At 44.2% G+C, this 26,484-nt stretch overlaps 1 protein-coding gene across 8 annotated transcripts in view; it reads left to right on the top strand.

Moving 5' to 3' along the window:
* The window catches only part of MBOAT1 (membrane bound O-acyltransferase domain containing 1), a 103,862-nt gene extending 78,126 nt beyond the window's left edge, over window positions 1–25,736 (top strand). For 4 of the 8 annotated variants that reach the window (XM_023253624.2, XM_019830159.3, XM_045057063.1 and 1 more), the window contains 9 exons: window positions 232–287; window positions 2,978–3,032; window positions 4,511–4,694; window positions 6,834–7,026; window positions 12,403–12,506; window positions 14,907–14,971; window positions 17,196–17,328; window positions 19,480–19,631; window positions 24,568–25,736. In XM_023253624.2, coding sequence (XP_023109392.1) covers window positions 232–287; window positions 2,978–3,032; window positions 4,511–4,694; window positions 6,834–7,026; window positions 12,403–12,506; window positions 14,907–14,971; window positions 17,196–17,328; window positions 19,480–19,631; window positions 24,568–24,694 — 1,069 coding nt within the window. In that variant the 3' untranslated portion in view covers window positions 24,695–25,736. Of the gene's footprint in view, window positions 1–231; window positions 288–2,977; window positions 3,033–4,510; window positions 4,695–6,833; window positions 7,027–7,508; window positions 7,543–8,711; window positions 8,805–12,402; window positions 12,507–14,906; window positions 14,972–17,195; window positions 17,329–19,479; window positions 19,632–24,567 lie in introns of those variants that run through there. The other 4 variants (XM_045057064.1, XM_023253625.2, XR_006597509.1 and 1 more) reach the window with 4 other exon arrangements.
* The last annotated feature ends 748 nt before the right edge of the window (window positions 25,737–26,484 follow it).

Below are 26,484 nucleotides of genomic sequence, written 5' to 3' on the forward strand. Positions count from 1 at the left end.
GGCTTTGAGTAACAGTGCGAGAGAGGCTTTCTGGTGTGATCTCGTTCCGTGTTGTTGTATCTACTTACTTAAAGTGATTTGGAAAGGAAATAAAAATGTGTTTTTCAAATCCAGTGCGTTCGTATTTTATTGAATAACCTTCGGGATAAAACACCACCATTCAGGGAAATAGAATGAAAGTTTCTTCTAGTGGCCCTCCTGCCAATGGATTATCTTCTGTCTTCCTTTTAGGCCTCTGATGATTGTCACACAGAAGATCACGACCTTGGCATTCCAAGTTCATGATGGTGAGAAGAACTCTCCTTTTGGTTCTGAGAGTGAGCCTGACAGAGACCTTCGTTTAGACTATATCCACAGTCCAGGTCTTATTATAACTTGTCAGAAATTTGCAAGCTTCTTTAATCAAAGCTTTTTACTTTCTCGGCTATTATTTACCACTTTTCCTGCTGAATCTGCCGTCTACATTTGCTGAAGTCTTTATACCGAGAAGGGTTTTTTTTTGTTTGTTTGTTTATACCACATTTTAAATGTATGATGCACTCTGCCCTTCATTTCTAAATCTGTTGATTTTTTCTTTGGTTTAATCTGAGATGCTCATAAGGTAATAAAAAATAGTATTGGCTGATTAATCTTTTTTTTTTAAATGGTTATTTACTTTTTGAGAGAGAGAGAGAGCGAGTGGTGGGGGGGGGGGGGGTGTGGGCAGAGAGAGGGGGAGACACAGAACCCGAAACAGGCTCCGGGTTCTGAGCTGTCAGCACAGAGCCCGACGCAGAGCTCAAACTCACAAACCCGTAAGATCATGAGCTGAACCAAAGTCGGGCGCTCAACCAACTGAGCCACCCAGGTGCCCTTGGCTAATCGTTTTTCATGCTGGATTTGTTTTGTTAGCTTAGTGTTTTTGTTTTTGCTTGGCTTGGAAAATTATCTAATGAGATTAGCGTGACCCTTGTCCTAGAAGAAGGAAGAACCTTCTGATTGTATAAAACTGAACATTTTCTTTGCTCATGCCCTTCCTGCAAATGGCCAAGAAAGTGTGATTTACATGATTAAAACCTGGTTCCAGGGGATGAGTACAGCACTTTCAGCTGGGTGGAAGATTTTAATATGGACTTAAGAGGTGTCAGGTACAATTAGTAAAAGTATATTCTACGGATTTGTACTGCTCTGGCAAACGCTTTCGGACGGTTGAAGCTTCTTTATGTGCCAACAGGTTGAGTAGATTTACAGTCTCTGTCAGCTAGTCTTATTTTTCTTTAAAGCTTGGGAACCGATTTAATTTCATTTTGACCCTGGGTATTCCGAGTTCATACTTGGCAATTTAATCACTGTGTAGAGAACTGGGTAATTTCATACCAAGGATGGGGTCTTTCTAGGGAGACCATCTGTCCTGGTTTGCCCAGGACTGAGTGCTTTACCAGGACATGAGACTTTTAGGACCCAAACTGGGTAAGTCCTGGGCAAACGGGGGTGAGTTACTGAATGTTTTTGTACCTAAAAGTCTACTTGGTAGTGGTTATAGACTAATATTAGCACCATAAACCAATAACTAAAATCAATTTAATTTCTAGGATTGTCAGAGATGTATTGTTGAGATCTTAGAAGAAAGTGTGTTTTTTTTTAAATACTGCCTTTTTTTTTTTTTTTAATAAGCTTTTTGCCTACATTTACTACTTAAAGCATTCTCAGTATACCCGATTTTCTGGAACAACCCTTATATGCAGCAAGACGTTTGTTTGCCGTTTCTTTTTTTCTTGTGCGTGGGAGGAACAAGTAAAATTCAGAAACACTCTGCCTGCCTTTAGACATGTCTCTGAATTGCCTCTGTGATCGGTGATCATAATCAGTCTTAGTTGAATATACAGTTTTGTTTTGTTTTTTAATTTTTTTTTTCAACGTTTATTTATTTTTGGGACAGAGAGACAGAGCATGAACGGGGGAGGGGCAGAGAGAGAGGGAGACACAGAATCGGAAACAGGCTCCAGGCTCTGAGCCATCAGCCCAGAGCCCGACGTGGGACTCGAACTCACGGACCGCGAGATCGTGACCTGGCTGAAGTCGGACGCTTAACCGACTGCGCCACCCAGGCGCCCCGAATATACAGTTTTAAAGTCAACTTATGACACTTCAGTTTGAGTATAAGTTAACATCTAAATTTTATGAGAAGCACTAAGGTGATTTTCAGGCATGGATGAATTTTATTTTATTAAAAATTCTTCGTAATGTTTATTTTTGAGAGAGACAGAGACAGAACACGAGCAGGGGAAGGGCAAAGAGAGAGGGAGGCACAGAATCTAAAGCAGGCTCCAGGCTCTGAGCTGTCAGCGCAGAGCCCGACGCGGGGCTCGAACCCATGAACCGTGAGACCGTGACCTGAGCCGAAGTTGGATGCTTAACCGACTTGACTCACCCAGGCGCCCCTGGATGAGTTTTAAAAGAATAATCACCTGATAATTCTTCTGTGTTTTCCCCGCATTCAGGCTTCCATTTCCTGTTTTTTGGAAGAGGAAAGTCCCCTGTTCCTTTCCCCATTCCACACCTATGTTCTCAGCCAATACTGGGTGTCTGCACCCAGTGCACTCAGGGAGGTACTTAAGCTGGTGCGGGCAGCAAAGGCCGGCTTCTCTCTCTCGTGTAGCAGTGAAACCAGAGGCACTTTGGCAAGGAGTGGAGGAGATGTGGGGCTTCTCTGGGATCCATGACAGATTGCAGATTCAAAAGTAGTCCCTGAATCCTCCCCTCTTCACAAGAACATATAGAGACTTTCCTCCTCACACACATATTTGTGGGTAGCTCTTGAATCCGGGACATTAAAAAAGAAAAAAAAAAAAAAAAGGAAAAGGAGGACCCTTTTATGATTTCTGAAGCAAAATTAGTGAAATATGAGATAAATCACTTTCTTCAAATGAATTTTGTAAGCCTCTTTTAGAATGAGTTATCTGCTTCACACATCTTCTAACTTTTTTCTTTTTTATAGGATTAGGTCGAAGAGCTGAAGACCTCTCTGCTGAGCAACATCGACTTGCTGTGAAGTAAGTTTTCACAGTATGTTCTCTAGGCCTTGGTGTATCAGTGTCCAGAAATCCCCCTCTTTTCAGTATCTGCATACTCACTGCATTATATGGAGGTAATACTGTCTGTTTAATGAGTCTGCTGTTGATGGATACTTGGGGTTGTCTGTCAGTCTGGCTTTTACAAGTCAGTGATGCATGACCCTGTTCCTTGGTCATTTTAAACAAGTTTGGGTATAATGGTGGGACAGATTCCCGGAAGTGGGGTTGCTGGGCCAGAGAGTAAATGGATCTGTAGTTTTGTTTGTTTTGCAAGATTCTCCTTCACGGAGGTTGTTATGTCCGTTATTACCGAGTTATTTTTACGGGGCCTGTGTCAGAGGGTCCTCAAGAAAGAGTTGTCGGTGCCCGTCAGTAGGATTAAATGCTGGTACGAAACGGACTCAAAGGGCTGGACAGAGGACTGGGGGCTGGGGGATGGGAGGCAGGTGGCAGGAAGCAGGCTGAAGACAGATTGTGGCTGGTGTGGGTGTTGGAGAGGAAGGGAGACTAACGGAGGAGAGTAGCATTGATGGGGAGTGGAAAGAGCCCGTGGCGTAGCACATCGGGGAACGTGGTGCAGCCATGGTGGTGGAGGGTTCCTGCCAGAGACTTGTAGGAGGCAGGGTAAAGAAGAGAGGGTCCTGGGTGGTCAGGAGACGGAGTGCCCCATTTTCACACGAAGGGATCGGGACTTGGAAGAAATGGAGACCCATTGCAAGAGACTAATGAATCCAACTCTTTGGTCAGTGTTATGAGGGCATAGGTGCTGTAGGGTATATTCCAGTGACGGGTTACCAGGGGCATTTTAGGGAGCCTTGTCCCCACAATACCATCCTGCCCTTTTAAATGCCATTAAAACACTACCCAGAACTGGTCTCTCCAGAATTGTTCCCTGCCGCTACTTCTGTCTGTTGTTCAGGACCTCGTGCCTGGATGCCAGAGCAGACAAGAGGCTGCACAGGGGTGGTTTTGTGTGTCCTCTTCTAGTGGAAACTGGTTCCACCCATCATTTGTTTTGTATTTATTTTGGCAGTCGGGAGGGAGTTTTCCCATTTCAGTGCATCTCGAGCAGCTAACATTAGGTCAAGTTCCCACCCTGCCTTATGTTTATTACCTTCCTTTTTCTCTCGTTAGGCGACCAAGGGTGATGAGAAAGCGCATTTCCCAGCCTCAGAGCCTCCTTTACCCTGGACCTCACCCTCCATGTCCATAGCCGCAGCCGGCCAGCAGAGGGCGCCACGGAGCGCTGCGCCTTCCCCGAGCCACTCCCCGATTTAACCTGCCCTTTCAAACCAGGTTTCTAGCTTTGGTGGATTTTTAGAGAAATGGAACCCAGAAAGACCACCTCACGTCTGGTAATCTATAAAGACAACCCCTGTGTTTAGGATTGGCCTACTTGCGGATCTAAAAGAAAATTCCAAAGACCGAAGACTTCAACTTGTTGTTTATTTTCACAGGGTAAAGCCCTCCTTTTTGCAATACTTAAGCTATCTTCTCAACTTCATGAGTGTCATAGCTGGCCCTTGCAACAATTTCAAGGATTACATAGCCTTTATTGAGGGGAGACATACGCACATGAAGTTGCTGGAAGTGAACTGGAAGCAGAGAGGTTTCCAGAGCCTGCCAGAGCCTTCTCCCACTGTAAGTTTTTAGTGCCGAAAGTGTTTACGCAGAGCTCCAGAAAAATAGAGCTCTGCTTCCAGGGCTGACTCTCACTGGTAATTGTTCTAATTAAAAAGCCAAACAGTTCACCAAAAAGCGTGGCCAATAACCCCCACCACCACCCCTATGCACTGAAAATACCGGTATTGGTATTTATTTACAGCAGTTTTCCATGTTGGAACACCACATGTTTATTTCACAGAGGAGCTCATTGGCTGGAAATATTAAGGCAATTCGTCCCTTAGTCAGCCAATATTTAATGCTTACAGTGTGCTCAGCCCTGTGCTAGTTAACACGTTTGGATTTATGAGTGTTTTGTCTTTAGGGATAGAAATTCATATCCAGCCCAAAGATAATATCGGGAAAGGGGGGATGGGAAGGGGTGGGAACCAGAATAAATGCGATTTTTATTTCAGAGCCCACTTCTTATGTGGGAAACCAGTTTTACGTGGGCACGCTTAAAGCTTGGTTTTATTGACTTCGAGAGAGTTTAAGATGGCTTTTTAAAAAATACTTTCATTTTAATTTGCATTTTGCTCATTTCAAAGTGGTCAACAATAGGATCGCTTCTTGAACTTTACAAAAACGGTGCATTTATTCAGATCCCATGGCCTGTATTTAAGGGACGTTTGTAATTAGCTGAAGGAATAGGGGACATTGGAAAGAGGAGAAAACCGGGAGATTGGAGTTAAATATTTTGTAAATGCTACAACCTAGGCAAAGTTAATTATTTGAAAATTTAAGTGACTTCTGGAGCATGCGTTTTCAGAGAGTTTCGGTGCTGTCGGGTCTTTGACAGTTTATGGTCCGTCCACTGTCTCCGCTCTGGCTGCGGCATCGAAACAACATAGCAGTGAGGTCACCGTGGCCACGAGACCTCAGGGTGCCCGCGGGTGTTTCTTGGCAGGGTCTGGCACAGTAGTGCTCTTATGTTGCACGCGCTCGTAGAGAATATTCTCAGAGTCTTAACATCACTCTCCAGGGAGCCTCTTGCATGTTTGTGCACGGAGAGCATGAAGCAGGGAGGTGGTATTTTGGCTGAAGACACATCGGTGGGAGAGGGTGGCCCTCACGAGCTGGTGCTTCCCCAGTGTGTTGGCATCATCGTGGCTAAGCGTGGCGTGCACTCGACTGGGAGCCAGGCGCCGTTGGATGCCTTGCAGACACTCACTCACCTAACCCTCAAGCTGAGGGAGGTGCTGTTGCTGTCCTGCTGTCCCCATATTACAAAGAGAAAGTGGCCCCCTTTTGTTTTTTTTTTTTAAGTTGGGAACCAGAATCCTATTGATGTTCATTGACATTGCCTGGAATGTCAGGGAAACTGAACGGAAATCACTTGGTCCAGAGGCATTTAGAACACTAGCACATCATGGGGCCCCTGTGTGGCTCAGTAGGTTAAGCGACCGACTTCGGCTCAGGTCATGATCTCACGGTTTTTGAGTTTGAGCCCCGCATCGGGCTCTGTGCTGACAGCCCGGAGCCTGGAGCCCGCTTCGGATTCTGGGTCTCCCTCTCTCTCTGCCCCTCCCTCACTCATGCTCTCCATCTCTCAAAAATAAATAAACGTCAAAAAAGCCAAAAAACCACTAGCACATCTCAAGGCCAGAGCAGACTACATGTAAACCATCCTGGAAGTCTTCCTAAAGGTTTCCATTACCTGCTCACGTCCTGGCTCAGGCCCTTGAAAACTGGCACAGAATCCTTCCTACCTAAGCCTCTGTCCTTGTGGTGACTGAAACCCATTTCCTCGGCTCTGCTGGTGACAGAAGTGGAAGACAAGCGAAATGGTTCTTTCTGATGGAAGACTGCCACCCTATAATGTTATTTCCCTTATGTTTTGGGTAATAAGACGCCTACCTTTTATTGGTAGAATGTGCTGGTAATCATGGTCTTCCATTTTAGATACATTCAATCCTCAAGGGTCAGAGGTATGTTCTTTCTTCACTTGTAGCCCATATGCCCAGCATCCAATTTGTGTCCTAGGCATGCCTCTCCTTCTAGGGCCTATTGCCAAAGCGGCTCTTGGAACAGCTTTGTTCTCAATGTGCCCTTGCTCAAATTGTTTTTCTTCATACTGGAATCTTGAATGGTTACACCGATTCTTTTCCACATTTCCAGGGAGCTGTGATCCGCAAGTTGTACATGACCTTGGTGTCTCTCCTTCTGTTTTTGACACTCACGAAGACCTTCCCTGTCACCTGCCTGGTTGATGACTGGTTTGTTCATAAAGCGAACTTTCTGACTCGACTGTGCTACTTGTATATCGTCATGCAAGCCTCGAAGCCCAAGTATTACTTTGCCTGGACGTTAGGTACGTTCGGTGGAATGGCCCTGCATGACAGAACAGCATTTGGGATCACCTAATCAAAACAGAGTTCAATACGTAATGGGGGTGGCTGAGCCAGTATCGTTTTGTATTTTATCGCGCAGCACTTCTGTCTCCTGCCATCCATAAACTCAATCACTCATGATAAGAGAAAAGCAATCCTGCCTCTCGTTTAAACTCAATGCTATTAACAGATGTCCAAATCTGGAAGCTTCCTCCACCAGTCAGAACTGGCCTTCAGTACGGCGGAAAGTTAGGGAAAAATTCCAGAATGAGCTGGTCATCGGGCCATTTTTCTGGGTTGTACATAATACGGGATACATGCTTGAATAATTTACCGATGCACGTGCTGATTGAGGTTATGCTGCTTTAATTGTTGGTTAAGATTTTTTTCAAGTGATTTTTTTTTTAAGGTAGAAAATTCAACTTACTTTGATTTTTCTCTCTTTCCTTTCAAACACTTTTAGACTGGAAAAGTTTAAAGCTTTGCTGGAGTGAGCCGTGAGTCCTTCTATTTACTTACCAGGCGTGGTAAGGGATTTTGATAAGGCACGGCAGCTGTGTCTAGTTCACATTTGGAACCCTTTCAGGAATGGAAATTTGACTTCTTAGCTGAGGGTGACCTGGGGCTTGATGTCAGGGAGCGGTGATTTGGTTTATTAAGCGAAACAGATGATTAAACTCAGTGCCTGGTGCTTCGCCCATATTCCGTGAGTGAAGGCATAGCGCTTAATTGAGTTCCTTTTTTCTCATTTCATGCTCCCAAGTTTTTATCTCCAAATTAAAGCTGGTAGCTACTGAATTTTTATTTTTTGTGGTAAAATAGACATAACGTAGAATTTATCATTTTAACCATCTCTATGCGTCCAATAGACTGGTATTAAGTAAATACACGGTGTTGGGCGACCATCACCACCATCTGTCTCCAGGACGTTTTCCGTCACCCCAAACAGGAATGCTGTACCCGTTAGAAAAAGTAATATTCTCCTCATTCCTCCCTCTCCCCGGCCCCTGGTCTACATGATTTTCCTAGGTCGAGATGTTCAGGGATAAGTTCAGTCCGGTGCAGTATTGATGTAATACTTGGCCAGAAAGATCTGACTTAAGGCTCTTAAACAAGTTTGCAGCATGGGAAATTGTGTCTGTCCTATTTGGTTACTTCGGGGGGTTTTTGTCGAGGACCGGGTGTTGTGCTCGGGGGAACGCAAAGGGGGGACAAGAGCTCTGGTCTGTGGTCAAGATGGTTACGTCGTGTGGGCACAGAATTGTGCACCCCATCCAGGCAGGACACAGAGAGAGCTGTGCCCAGGCGAGGAGTACAGAGGGGACGAGGAATATGGGCTGGGGCTTCAAAAGTCCTATTCCTCTTTCTGTAGTCGTTTGGTTACCTGAGAAGGAGAATTTCTTGTAGGTAGGCGTGACGCATACTATGGTGAACCCTGCTCGGAGTACCAGGCTTAGTTTTCTACGTGAATTACTTAATGTCTTCACTCTGCTCTAACCTGCGGGTGTGTGTGTGTGTGTGTGTGTGCACGTGGGCGTGTAAGAGAATGAGTGAGAGAGGAAGAGCTAATACTCTTTCACGCCCTCTTCTGCCTTCTGCTTGTTCACTTACTTTCCTTTTCTCTCTCCTCTCCCTACTTTTCCCTCTCCCGTATTCTGTATCCTAGGGCTTACGGGCTGGCTTCTGGACTAAATGAGCTCCTGCTTTAGGAGGAAAGACAGGCCAGTCTGTGGCCTCATAGGGGAAAGTCTAACACGAGGTGGGTTGTGCTGGTGGGGCTGTGGGTGGGGAGGGGGTTCTAGGGAACGGGGTGTCTGGTGTCATTCTGCCCTTTCGGGAGTGCCCCAGATACTGGGAGTATAGAAGTAGTCTTTCCCGTGGGTAGCTTTTTCTTTGGACTTGGCTCTTTTCTATACCCTCTTCCCTTTATCTGGTTTTGATAGCTTCAGTAGAAACACTTCATTAATTTGTATGGCCTCAATTTGAACCTTGTTAGTTTAGATTGCTTGGGCTGGTCTGAAATTAACCTTTGTGTTACGAATAAAGAAGCAATGAAGAGTGTAACAGGGAATGCTTAAACTGCTTTACCAAATAATTGTTTTATCCAGCTCCTTAAAACATCATTTACATATAATTGATGCACTAATTATACGTGATTATAAATTTAATCCTTAAAGCTGGCCTCTTGATGGATCTCAGCTGAGCTGCACCGTGTTAGCCTCGTTTTCTCGTTACTGTTTACAGTGAAATAATTAAAGCTGTTTTCTTTGGGCTTCATGTACGATCCTGGTTGTTTTTCCCTTGCTAATTAGTACTAATTAGCGAGACTCAACTTCAGCCTAGGCTGTGTTCCAAGGATCACGACCTCCAAAATATGGGTATCCAACTTATCTATGATCATACAGTAGGCAGTACAAGTAAAGCCAGTTTGGGGCTGGTGAATTTAGCACCCACCTCCGCTTGGAGACAAAAACAAGTCTTCGGTTAAGAGGAGGCGGAATGCACTAGGGGGACCCGGTAGGTCCCCCCATCCTCTATAGAGACGTAGCATCCGAGAGTCGCTATTTCTGGTCCTTCATTTATCTTGGCGGGGTGGCTCGTAGCCGCTCAGGCTGTGGGATCAGAATTCCTTCTAGCATTCGGAGTCTGGCATTGTTGACCACCTGCGCGATGAGAATGTTAGCATCACTAAGCCTGGGCAAGACGGACACTGTGATAACAGCTAACATTTCTTGAGCGCCCACAGGCAAGGCACCGTGCTTTGTGCTCACTCATAACTCATTTAATTCTTTCCACATGGCTTTAAATTCGATACCATTCTTCTATCCAATTTCCTCCCAAGGGAATGGGTGTCTAGAGGTCAGACAACTCTCCCGAGGCCATACGCTCAGGGTGTTGCTCGATGGGGGGCAGGAAGCCAGGGGCTCTGCCTCCAGAGCTGACCCTTGCCACTGTCTTCGCACTGGTAACACTGGGAACACTGACTGAGAACACCTGTAGAGAGAGAGCTTTCTACAATCCTGGAAAGGTAGCGAGAACCAGAAAGAGAAGAAGTTGTTAATCTGCGTTTTAGATGAGACCGGAGGGGGCGGAAGGAGCTGAGTGAGGGGCTGCCTTGCGGGTCCCGGCCCTTGTTTTAGTCTCCAACACCGACCCCAACTGCCCCTCTTCTCTTTGTCTTGTCGTTCAGTGTCTTCCCGCACGTTTAAACTGGCACACCCAGTCGTTTCTTAACTGGCACACCCTTGCTTTGTTGTTCTTCTCCTTGTCCGCTGAGTATCCATCCAGTCAGCTTGGGAGAATGACCTATAAGCGCTCAGTCCTTCTCTTCCCTCCTTCTAAAAGAAGCCAGATCGTTTCCCAGTGAGGCCAAACATAGTCACCCGGCTAGAGGACCAACCGGAGGTGGTAAAGCAGTCATCAGCCCTGCCAAAAGGAAAGGAGATGAACATAGAACGGGCTGTTTTTCTTTAGAGTAACCCTTCAGAGGTCACTCTGGAGCTGGCCCTGAACTCCTATAGAAAAGAATGAGTAGAGCTACAAGAAAGATTTTTCTAAGATCTCCCCAGATCTTAAGACGGCGCTGTGACTTATTTTTTATTTTAACTTCAGTAGAGTTAACATACAGCGTTGTATTTGGTTTCAAGTGTGTGATATAGTGATTCCACACTTCCATACATCAGCAAGTGCCCTCCTTAATCTCCAGACCCTTTTTCACCCATCGCCCTATGCACCTCCCTTCTGGTAACCATCAGTTTGTTCTCTAGAGTTAAGTAAGAGTACGTTTCTTGGTTTGTGTTTTTTCCCCCCTTTGCTCATTTGTTTTGTTTTTTAAACACATATGAGCGAAGTCATATGGTAGTTGTCTTTCTCTGACTTATTTCACTTAGCATGATACTCTCTAGTTCTATCCATATTGTTACAAATGGCAAGGTTTCATTTTTATGGATAAATCATATTCCATTGTGTATATGTGTGTCTACATACACACACACATATCACATCTTTATCTATTCATCAATGATGAATCCTGGGACTGTGTCCATAGTTTGGCTATGGTAAATAATGCTGTATCTCTTTGAAGCAGTATTCTTGTATTTTTTTGGGTAAATAGTAGTGAAATTACTGGATCACAGGGTAGGCCTTTTTTAAAACTTATTAAGGAACCTCCATACTGTTTTCCACAGTGGCTGCACCAGTTTGCATTCCCACCAGGAGTCCATGAGGATTCCTTTTTCTCCACATCCTTGCCAACTCTTGGTGTTTGTTGTGTTTTTTAACCGCTCTGACAAGTAATAAGGTGATAGATATCTCATTATAGTGTTGATTCGCATTTCCCTGATGAGTGATGTTGAGCATCTTTCCATGTGTCTGTTGGCCATCTAGATGTTGTCTTTGGAGAAATGTCTGTGTCTTCTGCCCATTTTTTATCTGGACTATTATTTTGGGGGGGCGGGGTGTTGAAGTTTCTTTTTTTAAAGAAAATAGTCTGACAGAATTGAACTAAGTGAAAAGAGAAAACCAGCCTCTTGGTCGGCATCTACGTTGATTTCATCAGGTCTCTATCTGATTACAAAATCGCATAATTGAGGAATCAGAAATGTTGCACTCACCGCAGGGGGACATCTTCTTACGGTTCAGTGAAGTGAAATAAAGATGGAAACGGGCGTTTTCTCAGACTGACTTTGTGGGTAGGACGCTTTGGTAATGGGGTCCACGTGTGGTCTCCGTGGCTGCTGGCCCCAGGTTCATGTCTCTCTGTCTCAGCTCTTTGTCTTGTGTTCTGAGCTCTTCTAACTGTATCTCAGCAGCTCTGGTTGAAACCTACTGGCACGTCACCCTGAATGTGTCCAGATTGAGCTCCGGTTTCTCTTTCAGAACTAACGCTGTCAGTTCACGTTGTGCCGTCTTGAATGACAACTCTCGGGCCTGAGTCCCCTGGGTCCTCGGTTTCTTCTGGCCTCTGCTTCTGAGCTTAGATGTGTGTTTACCTTCTTCCCTGTCTCCCCTTCTATCAAGTTGGTCACTAAATCCTTGCTGCTTTGTTCTGATTCATTTCTCTTTTACTTCCATTTTGTGTTCTGTGAGCGTCTAGTGCCTTCTTATTATTCGCAGGTGCTCACTAAATGCTAGCGAACTAATAAAAATGAGTCCGTGAACGTTAAGGCCACCAAAGAACCACTGATGTTTCTGTGATTTATGAAGGTACCAGGTCCTTTAAATTGTGTTGGTTTCTTTCCCAAAGGAGAGACCACGGCCTCTCTCTCAATCTTAAAGCTAGACAGACATTTAATATCTTATAAAGCAGCAACGTGACTTTTGTTCCATATCCTAATGTGTTGTTTTAAAAACCATAGCTGATGCAGTGAATAATGCAGCGGGCTTTGGGTTCAGCGGAGTGGATAAGAATGGAAATTTCTGTTGGGATCTGCTTTCTAACCTAAACATCTGGAAAATTGAGGTGAGTCTATTATGCTTTTGCATCAAGCTTCCGTCGCAAATAGAGCAAATGATTTGCTTTGAGTGTGGTGTCCCTGGAAGTTCTTCCTCAGAGTGTCCGAGGGATCAGGGAATTCTAAGTCGAGCAGCCCCTTGGACTTTTTTTTTTTTTTTTTTTTTAAGATAACCTACTTTCTTGACAGTTTGCATGGCTCAAGGAATGACGTGTAGAAATCTGAAAAGGAACCAGGAAAATCGTTTTGTTGTTTACAGTCCTGTTCTTTCTACTAGAAAGTACAGATGTCGTCTTCTCTCATTTCACATTCTGCTTTCTTCAGTCAAGAATACAGACTGGAAGTTCCTGCGTTTAGGTTGTTGTATGGCAGGCATTCTCTGTGGTTCCTTTTGAAACGTTTCTAATCCATTTGCTTTTAAGAAGCGTTGTCATGGCACGTGGCTTTTAGGCCACTCGAATCAGCGTGGGTTTTTGTTGTTGTTTGTTTGTTTGTTTTTGGTCTTTCCCCGGCTCTGTTCTTGGATCACGGTTCGGTTCTCGACATGTCCTTATCTTCAGAGGTGGTCTTGTTGGGGCCATGAGATTCCTGGTTTTCCTGGCATTGTGTGAGCGGTCAGAGCAGCCTTTCCTCCTGGCTGCTGAGTGGGAGTAAGGACTCGGTTCTCGACCTACAGAAGGGTTGGTCCTCTAGCCGGGTGACTCATATTTGCTGTCGGTTCTGGTTTCCCACCCACCACAGGGCAGGCAGGGTGCCACGGGAGAGTCTGAGCAGAAGAGGATGTGCGTGTAGAGCAAGAAACCGGGGATGTGGAGACTGACCGCCTGCTCCCTGTTAGGTGGACACCAGGCCAAAAGGGGACATGGCCGATGTTCTCCACCTTCTTAATGCCCGAGGCTTCTCTTCTTCTTAATGGACAAGCAGCAGCCTCCAGTACGACCTTTCTTATGCTTGGAAAAGCAGCGTAGATCGTCTACAAGCTTCCCATTTCTATACAGATGACGTCCGAGAGAGTCGCATCGGGACTCCATTCCCTTTTCCCACTCAAGTTCTTGGCTTCCTCAAAAATCTCGGATCACTGCTGGTTGCCTTGGGGTGCTACGGGTGCACGTCCTTTACAGCAGCTCCCTTTGGCCTGCTCACCAGTCCCCTCAGCCGTATGCCCAAAACACAGCCCTCCTGTTGTGGGTGTGTGGTCAGGGTGAAGCGCTAAGTTGTTAAGTCACATCTTTATTAGAAAACCAGAAAGCAGAAGTTTGCATTCTCAGTAGAGTTGATCTAGAGCAAAGAGCTGAAGAAACCCAAGGAAGTCTGATTTAGTTAAGGTACTTCGAAGCTGTACATATAGTGTTGTATTAGCCAAAGACAACATAAATAAAACCCCTTAGGGCTTTGAATTAAAACGTTATAATATCTACTTATGTATTTAATTATCTTTCTGTCTAATCTACCTACCTACCTACCATCTGTCACCTTCCCTCCAAACATACTACGTTAGGCCAATGTATGGCCCAAGATGTCCTTAGGGCTGGCATAGAAAAAAGTGCCACTTATACTCTGCCTTTATTAGGAATTCTGGTTTTTTGTTTTGTTTTAAAGTAGGCGTCATGATGCGGGGCTTGAACTCACAACTCTGAGATCAAGACCTAAACTGAGATCAAGAGACACTTACCCAACTGAGCTACCCAGGCACCCCAAGAATTCTGGTTCTTGAAAGTTTGCTTTATGCTTTCTACTACCAGCCTTTGATATGACTTTTGTCTTTCTTTCTTTTTTTTTTTAATGAGAAAACCCAATTGATGGATTATTTTGGAATCTCTCTCCTTGGCACCTGTGTCATTGCCAGTTGGGTGATGTTTGTTTTCTTTTTTTGAATGGAGTCTCCTTCATGCGTGAAATCTCTCCCTATTCTAAATCCAGCTGGAAGCCCTTGAACCTGTGCAGCTCTTGGCAGAATCACTTCACAAGACTGACCTAGTGTATAGATGGCCACATAGGGAAAGATGACAGTTAAATTTAGGTTGTCTCCAGAAAAGCCTAAATCGACATGATGAAACTTTTCCTACGGCAAATCCCCCTTTAGAGTGTTTAGTTTTTAAACTCAGATGACTTAAAAAAAAATTTTTTTAACCAGAGTGGGAGAAAAACCTGTAAGACATTCCTTCAATTTTCCTATAATTTGAAAATAAGTTTTGAGGGAAATGAAGACTTTGCAAGCCAAGTTTTAGTGCAAAGCGAACTGTCTAAACACCAGGAAATTGTACTGCGTAGGATGGAACCACTGATCTTCTCTGGATGGAGTCGTCTCTGTGCACATCTAATCTGCCGCCAGGGAAATTCTGGGGAGGACTTTCCATTACTTGGGGAATTTTTGAAGCTAATGATAGGTGTTATTTTCTTCTTTCTAGACTGCCACAAGTTTCAAAATGTACTTAGAAAACTGGAATATTCAGACAGCTACTTGGCTAAAGCGGTAAGAAAAATAAAAAAAAAATGACCTCATTGCTCGTGGCACTGGGATATGTTTAGATGGGCGTCGCTAGATGAGCAGTAGTCTGCCAGGAGTAACGTGTCATCTGACACTTTTGTTTTGTATTAACATCTCTGCCCTGTAAATGGAAAAGTAGAAATAATGTGAGAGGGTCACAGCATAGCATAGTTATTTTAGTGTGTCAAACACCTAAGAGTGCCCTTGTCCAGCAGCCACTCGTGCAGTTCTCAGGGCCGTGCCATGGGAGATGGTGGTTATCCCCATTTGACAGATGTGGAAAGTGAGACAGAGAGGTTATGACACTTGCTTAAAATCACACAGCTAATGAGTACTTGATAAGAGCCCAAAGAGACTCTCTCCAGAGCCAGGCTCTTAAACCTCTGTGTTTTGCTGCCTCTTACCTATAGGAGATTAGGTCAAGGAAGGTCAATGTCAGCATCAAATCACTGAAGATCTCCATTTATCCCTAGCATTAACAGCTTGATGGCACCTTGAAGATTTATGTTTTTTTAACCTCACGTTTTTGTTCATATTTCTCTGTCGTTTATTTCCCTACACATTCCAAAACTGGAAACGTTACTTAATATGGAATTAATAATGTGCTATCCTTGAAGCAAAAAACTCTAGCTAGCGAATACTCCGATCATACGAGTGCAAGAAGAGTGTGAAACTATCAAGCTGTAGATTCTGTTTCCGATATGTAGCATTTTTCATAGGTCCCAACATCCGGGTAAGAGACAATATACGGTAACACTCCAAAGTAAACTCAAGCAGCGCCGTCTGAGAATTGACCTGAACATGCAAATTTTGGGAATTTGTACTTACTGCTGCTATTAATTTTACCAGTAAATTTAGCATAAACCTCTATTTCTTTTTTTGTTTGTTTTAATGTTTATTTATTTTGAGAGAGAGACAGAGTACGAGTTGGGGAGGGACAGAGAGAGAGGGAAAGAGAGTCCCAAGCAGGCTCCGCACTGTCAGCACAGAACGTGACACAGGGCTTGATCCCATGAACCGCGAGATCATGACCTGAGCTGAAATCAAGAGTCGGATGCTCAACCACCTGAGCCACCCAGGTGCCCCTAAACCTCTATTTCTGTATGTCAGGTAATCCCAATATCTCCATTGGGAATTTATGTTCTAAGATGACTGAACATACATAATGAGCACATAAAAAATGTAACAAATATTAAAAAATCATTTTAGAAAACAAAGTATCTTATTCATACAAAAAGATACAGAGGGTAAGAAACAAATACCTGTGAAGACTAGCCCATTTCAAAGAAACATAGGTTCTGTGTCTCTTTCCCCAAATGCATTTTCTTTCTTTGTGTGATGAGGAAGCCATAGTCCTTAGTTTGGGCTCACTTCTGTTGCGTTTGACAATCCATACAGAGCTGGATTGGTGTTAAATGTTTGAATTTCTATTTTATTTTTTTGGGTTCTATTGTCTAGTAAAGCACATAGTGGTTTCCTTATACTGCCACTGGCGATTTATAGATCGGATTTGGGAGAAAGTCCCCATCACTTTGTTTTAATCAACCAAGAAGTCAGAGATCTCCAGGGTATTTGCTGACCGTTTCTAGGTCCTCTCAGTGTCCCTCTTTAAAGCGAATTCGTGGATTGAAATCCAAAGACACTGGGAGCGCTGAAAAGTCGTGTAACCGACACCTTGATTTTGTGCTGGAGTCCTTGCCAAGAGAGATGAAAAGGTTTGCAGCGTTGGCTGGGTAGATGGCATGGAGGTCAGGTTGGGATTCATTTTGACCGAGGGAAGATATCCACTTCGAAAGATGCTATCCTGATCTGAAAAGTTCTAGTGCCAGTGGCACTGATCCATAAGTGTTCCCGGTAGATCAGGGCACTGGTGGAGTGTGCTTCTATGAGGCAGGAGCTCTTGCTGGGTGGAGTGACCGCTTGGACTTTGATTAGATCTCGTATGACGGGGCCCAGATCATTTAGTTCCATGCAGTTTCAAACTTCCTATTCTACTCCCCAGACGATTGGACTACGAATTCCCTGTCTGGTAGCATTCAGGAAACGGAGCTCAGGCAGCTGGCATTGCATTGAAAAGCCCTGATAGGGGTAGGCATGTTCGCCATCCGTAATGGGTCAGATGATTTCTGTGTGGTCTGAAGGCACAAGTGTAGTTAGACGTTTCTGGTCCTCTGACTGATGACTTTGTTGTACCTTCCTCTCTTCATAGAGTGTGCTATGAGCGGGTTCCCTGGTACCCCACGGTGCTAACCTTTGTCCTGTCTGCCTTGTGGCATGGTGTCTACCCTGGATACTATTTTACCTTCTTAACTGGAACCCTTGTCACAGTAGCAGCCAGAACGGTAAGCTTCCTTTGGTTGTAGGATCTTTTCCCCAATAATCTGGTGCCTGTATGTGTGTTACCTTCCGGTCTCAGAAGTAGGTGGGGGAGATGGGAGCGATACTTTGAAAACTCACCACACAACAGAAGTCTTCCTCTTAGAGAAATACTTCAATATATAGGAATTTTTGGCCACCAAGTGATTAACTGCTTTTGTGTTATTTACAGATGGTATTTGCAAAACAAGGAATTTTAGGACTAACGAATGTTTCGTACCTTAAGAGATGAAAACATTTTTAATCATTAAGCGGTCTCCCAATTACGATGCCTTCGTAATTGAGGCTCCACGGGCTTCATTCTGCTTGTACCCAACTCATTTTCTCATTTCATTACCGTAAGCTGAGAAACAATCCACCAAGTCTGTGCAGCCAGTAAAATTGTGTTGGTAGAGATCACTCTAACTTTTCACATGCTCATGCCTGATCCGATTAAGTTAGTTTGTGTGAAATTCTTTGTGAATTTGTTTGGGTAGCCTCCAGTTCGTCCTGGACTGTTCCTACTCTGTGCTGGTTGTAGAGTAGGATGCTAAAGAAACACAAACCCTGCCTGCCCTTAAAGAACGAAATGAACACGTATGTGAGTAATTGTAAATCAGGGTGTGCTGATTGTGCAGTAGAGTTTTGTATTTGATTTAATCGCAACCTTTGATAATGATTGTGGCCTTCCATATTTAGGTGCCAGGGATTAAAAAGAAAATTTTTTTTAATGTTTATTTATTCTTGAGATGGAGACAGAGCATGAACAGGGGAGGGGCAGAGAGAGAGGGAGACACAGAATCCGAAGCAGGCTCCAGGCACCGAGCTGTCGGCACAGAGCCCCACGTGGGGCTCGAACCCATGAACCGTGAGATCGTGACCTGAGCTGAAGTCAGATGCTCAACCGACTGAGCCACCCAGGTGCCCCTGGTGCCATGGATTTTTAATGACATTTGTTAAACTGTATTTTGGATGTGAATTCAGGAGCCCCAGCATAGCTATTCACGCTTTCTTTAATTCATGTATCCTGTGAGTGTTTCAGGCACTGGAATCCCGCAGTGAGCAAGAGTCCCTTCCCTGCAGAATACCTGTTTTAGTTCGATGAATGTGGGTTGGAATATGCGTGTGAACAAGAATAATTGATTATTTTAAAAGTGCACTAATCAGCATGAGTAGTAACGTCTATATGCCACATATCTGGAAGTGGAAAACAAGGAACGCCGTGTCTTTTCTCCCATTCACATACCCCTTACATTATAAAAGCACAGAACAGATGGCCAGGACAAGCTAAAACAAAGACCAGAATTGTGCTCGTTTATATATCCAAAGTATTATTCCTGAAAATGCCTTTAGCTCTGTGATTTCAACTGGTATCAAAGCATTGATTTATGGAAAGCCTTTCTTTTGGGTGGCCTGGACATATTTTTCACAAATGAGGTAGGTAGGGGGTAGAGAGGGTTGATAGAACAGTATTCCCAGGAGAAGGAACTCAGGAGTTTGCTTTCTGATACTGCTTACACTCCCCAGGGGGTGGAGCTCTGACTGTCTTGAACTCGCCAAGAAGGAGTCTTTAGCTTACACAGAGGCCCCCAGGAAGCCTCTCCTGCTTTGGGGCTAAGCTACCTGTAAGCCAGTCACTGTCCCAGCTGCGCCTTTGGTTCTTGGACCTGGGAATTACATGTCCTTCTGGAGGCAAATCTAGTCCCATTTATTAAAAGACCTACAAATTAATTATGGAAAAGTTAGCTTTTCCATATTATATCACAGATTAATATTTTCGGCATGGAATATGGTTTTCGATAGAATCCTAAAAAAAAAAAAAAAAAAGCCTAGAAAATAAATCCGTGCCATCAGTGAAAATATAAATGTGGATGTGTATGCATAGCGAGAGGCTTGGGAGGATATGTGCCAAGGTTATAAACAGTGCTTTTCGCTGGGAGAGATCAGAAGATAAAATTCTTCTTTGCTTAGTTCTTTGAACACTTGTCAACAGTGGACATAAATATGTGTTTTTACGATAATAAAAATCATAATGGCATTTTTGATCACCTGTGTTCCCAAGGTATACTGCCCCCCATGCATGGAATAAAAACTGTTTTTATTTTTTTATCCCTGGTTCTGCCTTCCTCGGCTTGCAGATGAGGAGCAACTACAGACATTACTTCCTTTCCTCGAAAGCCCTCAAGGTTGCATATGATGTGGTCACCTGGGCGGTCACTCAGCTGGCCGTGTCCTACACCGTTGCTCCCTTTGTTATGTTAGCAGTTGAACCAACCATCAGCTTATACAAGTAAGTTTCCGTCGTTCTCCATTGCCGTTTCATAAACTTGTCTTCTCTGCGTTTGGCTTGGGAGTTGGCAAATTGAATCCATCAGTATTAAGAATTTCTAAATATGGCTTCCACGTATCTTAAGTGGAGGAAACTGCCAAAATGCGAAATATGTGTCAACTTACAGCAGGAATGTCTGCGTTCAGCTCAAAACCATTTAATACCTTCTGGTTGCTGGGCACTGTCCTAGAAGTTAGGGATAAAATGGTGAGAAAGATAAAAGAAATCCTTCCTGGTGCCATGGAGGGGATAGCTTGATAGAGGCAGCAGGCATTAAGAGTGTACTCAGAGTGAATGATACTGATGAGGTTTTGGAGTGGTGGGGGTTGGTGGCTGATGGCCAAGAAAGAATTGTTGATGTCTTTGCTGCAAGATGTGATTTTATCAAAGCACATGGACAGGACCGGTGGGCAGGAACAGCTCGACTGGGGTTGTGAAGAGTGACTAGTTGTATACCCTGGAGTTGGGGGAGGTAGAGTCAAAAGGAGGCCTCCAGAAGGCCTTTGGTCTGCTAAAGAGGACTCCTAGGATACCTGAGGCCTTGCTATTGTGAAGCTAAGGTTGTTTTTCCTCTAGTAAGGCATTTACGTTAGGATGGGAGGGGGTTCCTGGAGGAAATGTTCGACTCCGTATTTGCCTCAAGTATTTATCAATGGGCTGCAGGTTGTAAAGAAATTTAATTTTACCTGCTATTTCTTTCTTGCCTTTGTTCCCCATATCCCTATGGAGAGGAAGGTGATACCAGGGGCTCCAGGAAACGGAGTCCAGAGATAACTGGAGAGGAGTCTGTTGATAATAAATTACCAAAAAAAGGCCATCTTACGATATTTGTGAGCTGAGGGGGACTCCCGTCCCGCATGACTGTGATCTCTATTAACTGCTTGTTTCCTTTCCTTGGTCCTTGGGCGGCCAGGAGTGTCTGAGGAATATGGCACATATCCCACCTGGGGGCGGGGCGGGGGCGGGGGTGCTGGCTTGCACTTTGCCCTCAGCTTGCCTTAATGCTCCCTCATCAGTACCCAGACTTAGGAGGGCACGTAACAGGAATCGGACTCAGACCGGACATCAAGGGTAGCTTTTGGGTGACAACGGCGTTCGAGCTAAGACCTGGAGGCTGCATGGGGGGCAGCGAAACATTGTGTGGGGATGTGAGGGTGCTGGTCCAGGTGGAGCACCCTAGGGACTGTGCTCCAGACACAGGGAACAGCACTGAAAAGGCCCCCCGTGCTAGGAGGAGGTTCTGGGCACTGAAGCCCCAAGTGACCTGAGTGTTGGCAGAACCGAGAATCCATGGTAAATAGCGGTGAGCTGAGGGGAGAGAGTAGCTATCAGTATCCCTGTTTGTCGTAAGAGGAAGTGGAAGCTCAGAGAGGGTGACTGAACAAAACTCACACACCTCGACCTGAGTTTCAGACCTGGAGTTCCTTTATAGCAAGAACAGTAGTGCAGTCACGAAAAATGTCTTTACAAGCTATTCGGGCAGAATGTTACTGGTTGGAGATGATGCTAAATAGCGATTTGTTGGAGATAACGTGCGTTTAACCGACTAAAGTGTGCTGATTCCTACACTCAGGGGCTCTAGAGGAAGAGAAGCAAATAGCTGCCAAGCCAGATCACCCAAGTAGATTTCCATGTATTTACAAAAACAATAATTCCCTGCCCAGATCAGCTCTGTCCAGAAGTTTCTACAGGATAGAAGTGCTATCCGGTGTGTTAGTCATCGGCACATGTGGCCGTTGAGCATTTGCAATGTGGCTGCGGTGACTGAGGAACTGAATTTTCAATTTTATCTACTTTTAATTAATTTGAATTGTAACAGCCACATGTTGCCAACGGCTATCATAGATTGCATCTCACAAAGTGTTTTCAGCATCTCTTAAGAGAATCACTGAATCCGATGAAAGAAATGAAAATTGAATGTGCGGTTTTTGGGTTTTTTTTTTTTTTTTTTTTTTTTTTTTTTTAGCAGAGGTGGGTCTGGTTGCATTCCAGATCTGTTCCTCACTTGGGGCTAATTTCGGTGACTGGCAATGAATGGCAGTTGTATGCAAATCACTTCCCCGCACATCCATCACTGCTTAACATTTAAATTTCAGATGTGCTTTATTTTTAGGTCTAGTCGGTTTTCAATCTATGGTGACTTCCCATCTCAGCTTTAAATTCCCGTCTAATCTTTAAGTTGTGAATCCCAAGTAAACACTTAAATGTATTATGAAAGAACCTGTCTGAGCTCAGGATACTATGACTAAATATAGCCCGAGTGAGTTCTGCCACAAACATTTCCCTCGTTGCGGAGGCCGGGAAGTCCCAAGATCAAGGTGCTGGCAGATTTGGTTTCTGGTGAGTGCGGTCTTCCTAGTTTACGGAAGCTGCCTTCTCTCCGTGTCCTCACAGGGTGGCAGAGCCACACAGGGAGAGGCAACTCACACTCTGGTTTCACTTTATCTTCCTATAAAGGTACTAATCCCATCACGGGGCCCACCCCCAACCAGATTACCTCCCAAAGCTCCGCTTCTCCAAATACCATCCCTTGGGAAGTTAGGGCTTCAATACATGAATTGGAAGGTTGGGGCACCTTTGGTCCATGGCTGGACCTTTTTGGGAACTCCTTTTGAAAGGCAAATCCTTATCCACGAACTTGTCTTTAAGTAGAAGACACTTAAAAAATATTTAACATTTACTTATTGAGAGACACAGAGCAAGCAGTGGACGGGCAGACAGAGAAGGAGACACAGAATCTGAAGCAGGCTCCAAGCTGACAGGACAGGGGCTCGAACCCATGAACTGCAAGATCATGACCTGAGCCGAAGTCCGACGCTTGACTGACTGAGCCACCCAGGTGCCCCAGTAGTGACACTTTTTAAAATTTTTTTTTAAGTTTATTTTTGAGACAGAGAGAGACAGCATGAACGGGGGAGGGTCAGAGAAAGAGGGAGACACAGAATCGGAAGCAGGCTCCAGGCTCTGAGCCATCAGCCCAGAGCCCGACGCGGGGCTTGAACTCACAGACCGCGAGATGGTGACCTGAGCTGAAGTCGGACGCTTAACCGACTGAGCCACCCAGGTGCCCCAGTGACACTTTCTTAAATTCAGTGTGTAAGGATGCCAGGTAGAGACCTCTTTTGCAGATAGCATCTCCTTGAGAGTGAGGACTATGCCACATTCATCGGTGTATCTGGGGTACCTGGTTCGGAACTAGGGTGCTCAACAAATGTTGAGTTTTTCCATAATAAAGAGATGAAGTGTTTCTTAAAATTTTAGAAAAATATGGAATGGCAGAATAGGTCACTAAACTTTGGGAGGGGATTGAAATATTTTCCTTTTGACTTCCAAAATAATTGCTTTAATCTAACATAACTGTTCCAGTGTAGATACGGCCACATGTGAAAGATTAAAGAAATTGCAAGAACAAAGCATGGCTGGAGTGCCTGTTGAGCCAGTGTGTCTATCTATAGAACTCTTTTTCACTCTCAGTGTCCTGGTTTAGACAATAAACTAATTGTTTACTTGCCTGGGGCTGGTTAAATTATAGGAGCCTCCTTATCCCCGGTTTTGCTTTACATGGTTTCAGTTACCCGCAATTACTCTCTGGGAGCAAATGATCCGCCTCCTGATGTGTGATCAAAAGGTCAGTAGTAGCCTAATGTTACTAATTTTATCACCTCTCATCATCACAAGGGTGAGTACAGTACTATTGTACTGTATTTTGAGAGAGGAGAGACCATATTCTCATAGCTTTTATTAAAGTACATGGTTGTAGTTCTATTAATTTCTTTGCCTAATTTATGAATTAAACTGTATCATAGGTCTGTATAGGGAGAAACAGTATATATAGGTTTCAGTACTGTCCACAGTTTCAGACATCTACTTGGGGCTTTTGGACCGTGTCCTCCAGCTAAGGTGGGAGGGAGGTATCTGTGGTACCCTCACTCCTATATTCCTGTTGTTCCCCATTCCCCTGAAGGAAGGAAGGGCTTTGCCTTTTTTTAGGTCCTGGTTTAATGCTTTGTACATCCTAAGCAGTAAATGCTTATTGAAAGAATAAGTGAAGATGTATTTGCTTCTGTTAGAACTCTTGACTATTCTGTAGATGCTTTCAGGGAAACCTATTTAGGGGATATGTGAATTAACCTGATTCCAGCGTGTCTGAGAAGGATACATGAATCCGTTCTGGGTTTCTTGACATTATTTTCCTTTGATCTTCCAGAAGCATTGGAGAACGTTTTAAGTTCAGCCTTTCCAAAAGGCTATAGAACAGTTGTACAAATGTGAGCTGTTTCTAATTACTTGCATTTACAGATATTTATTGTCTACATTGTGCTCAGTGTGCTGAATGCCACGTTTACACAATAGAAATGCACGGACTGAAAAAGCAGCACTTGTTTTTACTAGTTTGGGTGAAAACAATTTTCAGAGTTAATATAGCAGGTTTTGAAAATCTGGATTCGTCTGGTTCCTAACACACACAAGAACAACTCTTTACACTTGAGCATATCAATTAAAGTGTAAGGTGCGTTTGTGTCTAGGGAACAGAGTACAGGGTTTGAATTGGGTCCTGTGTGTTCTTAGATTTCAAATCATTAGGGGTTTCTGGCTGTTACGGGATTAATGCTCTTAGTCTGATCAGGGCAGGGGGACAGTACTGTGTATCTATCTGTAGATGGGCTGATGGGTTTGCCGTGTTCAGTTCTATGCTTTTGGTCCATCCCTGGCCTGCTCACCTACCGAAGGAGCCCCCCCACCTTGGGGTGGATCAAGGCAAACTGGAATACAGACGGGTTGGCTACTGCCCAAAATTGTGCCTTCACTTGCTGGCCTGCAGGTGACGTAATCACACCCATGTGACTTTTCCCATTTGCATCCTTGTGCGAAATATAATTTTTGTGTTTTATTTTAGGTCCATGTACTTTTATTTACACATCATAAGTCTTCTGATAATACTATTTCTGCCAGTCAAACCCCATGCTCATATTCAGAGGCAGCCTCAGACTCTGAACTCCATTAATAAGAAGAAAAAAGATTGATACCTCCAAGAAAAAGCTGAGCTTGTAAAACTGCAAAACATCGGAAAGTTGAGACCAAAAGGCTCAAGGGTTCTCCAGTGACTTAGAAGCAATGTTTACGTGCATTTTTTTTTAAGTGCAGGGAGAATTTTTATCAAGCCTTTTTAAGTCAGCCATGTCCAGTTGATTTAATATTTCCTAGGACATTTGAGTGGTGTGGAGGTATGTGCAGAATGTGCCAGAGACCGTGCAGTCTGGGCTGCTGGGTCTTTGCTTCTCTGGCACCATTTCCAGCCACGGGAGCCCATACATCTGCTCCGGAAGGCAGAAGGTGGTTGCTGACAGAGCTGATCTTCCAGAATATACCCAGGTATGGTTGTTCCTTGGGAAGCCCCAGACCCTTTGACCACAGTGACGACACTCAGAAGACCACGGAGGAGAAGGAGCCGGCACGAAAGAACCAGGAGGACTTGCCGTGAACACTTGGGTGGATGGAAAGTCAGGCATGCCCTAAAGTAGGCTGCATTTTTTTCCCCAAGAGATAGAACTCTTCCCTTTTTTCCTTCTGAACTGAGCCAAGATTGGAAATCCGTCTCCTGTACTCCAGGAGTCTTGGAAGGGCTACTCTTTTCCATTTCACACACGCCATCTGTTTGCCCAGGGATGGCCCTGAGAAAACACCCAAATGTTTGCTCCATCAAAGGCAGAATAAATAAGGCTTCTAAATAAGTAATTTGTTTTAAACAAGTAAAGTTCCATAGAAGCAGCATTTTTCTCTTTGCTCACCTCATTTCGTGGAGGTGTTCATGATCTTGGTTATGATACACACACCAGCTGATTTTCACTTTTCTGGTTTTGCGGTTGATTAAATTTGACGATTTTAGTTGAATCATCGTATCGGAGAGCAGAAATGGAGGACCGTTTTCTATCCTTGTTATGAATGTGCTGTGGTTCCTTTCGGGGACTTCTATTGGATAATATTCTATGTGGGAGAAAGAAACATGGTATTAAATGTGCAAAATGATGAAACTGATAATAATAAATTATATGTTACAACAGTGTACCCTAAAGTAATGGTGAGAGAATTTGTTCCAATCACATGGCCCCCAATTGGTTTTTTACCAAATGAATGCTGTGTTTCTATATAAGAGAAGCATTCCTGAATGGAATGATTGCTTTTTGTTTCTGTGAGGGGTGACTCAGCCTTCTGAAGCACGTGCCTTATATTTGTGTGTTTCTCTAAGTTTTAACAAATGCACACAATTCAGGTTTTTCTCTTAAGTTTTAACAAGTGCACAAAGTTCCAGTTTTTACTTGTTTAAAATTTGACCTTTTATAACCTGTTCAATTTGTCCTCTATGTCAGGTACTTGGAAGGTTTTGGTTTTTGGTTTGATTTCCTATCTTCATTCCCAACTTTGCAGGTAGGATTAACCCCCTTTCCCAGACGAGGAAACAGAGAGTCAGGGGGAGGTTTGCTAAGTGCCCCCACAGTCACAGAGTTAGTGAAGGAGCAGAGATTAAAATCCAAATTCCAAAGCTTTGGACAGTTTGTAATTTCCATGAGGTACCCTGCTGCTGCTTAGGGCAATGAAACGTGAAATGATGTGTTTGTCCCTTGAAGAGTTTGTATGGTGTTCATGGAGAATACTAGAACCTAAACTCTAGGCCTTATATGTAAGATAATGGAAGTTAACAAATAGCACATTTTGGCCGGTGTCTGAGGATCACCCCAATTTAACCAGGTAACCTTGGGGCAATACCACCTTGCTGGTCCACGAGGAATGTTAGGGGAGAGGGGATATGGGTACT

Source organism: Felis catus, chromosome B2, assembly GCF_018350175.1.
Source record: "Felis catus isolate Fca126 chromosome B2, F.catus_Fca126_mat1.0, whole genome shotgun sequence".
Classification (NCBI taxonomy): Eukaryota; Metazoa; Chordata; class Mammalia; order Carnivora; family Felidae; genus Felis; species Felis catus.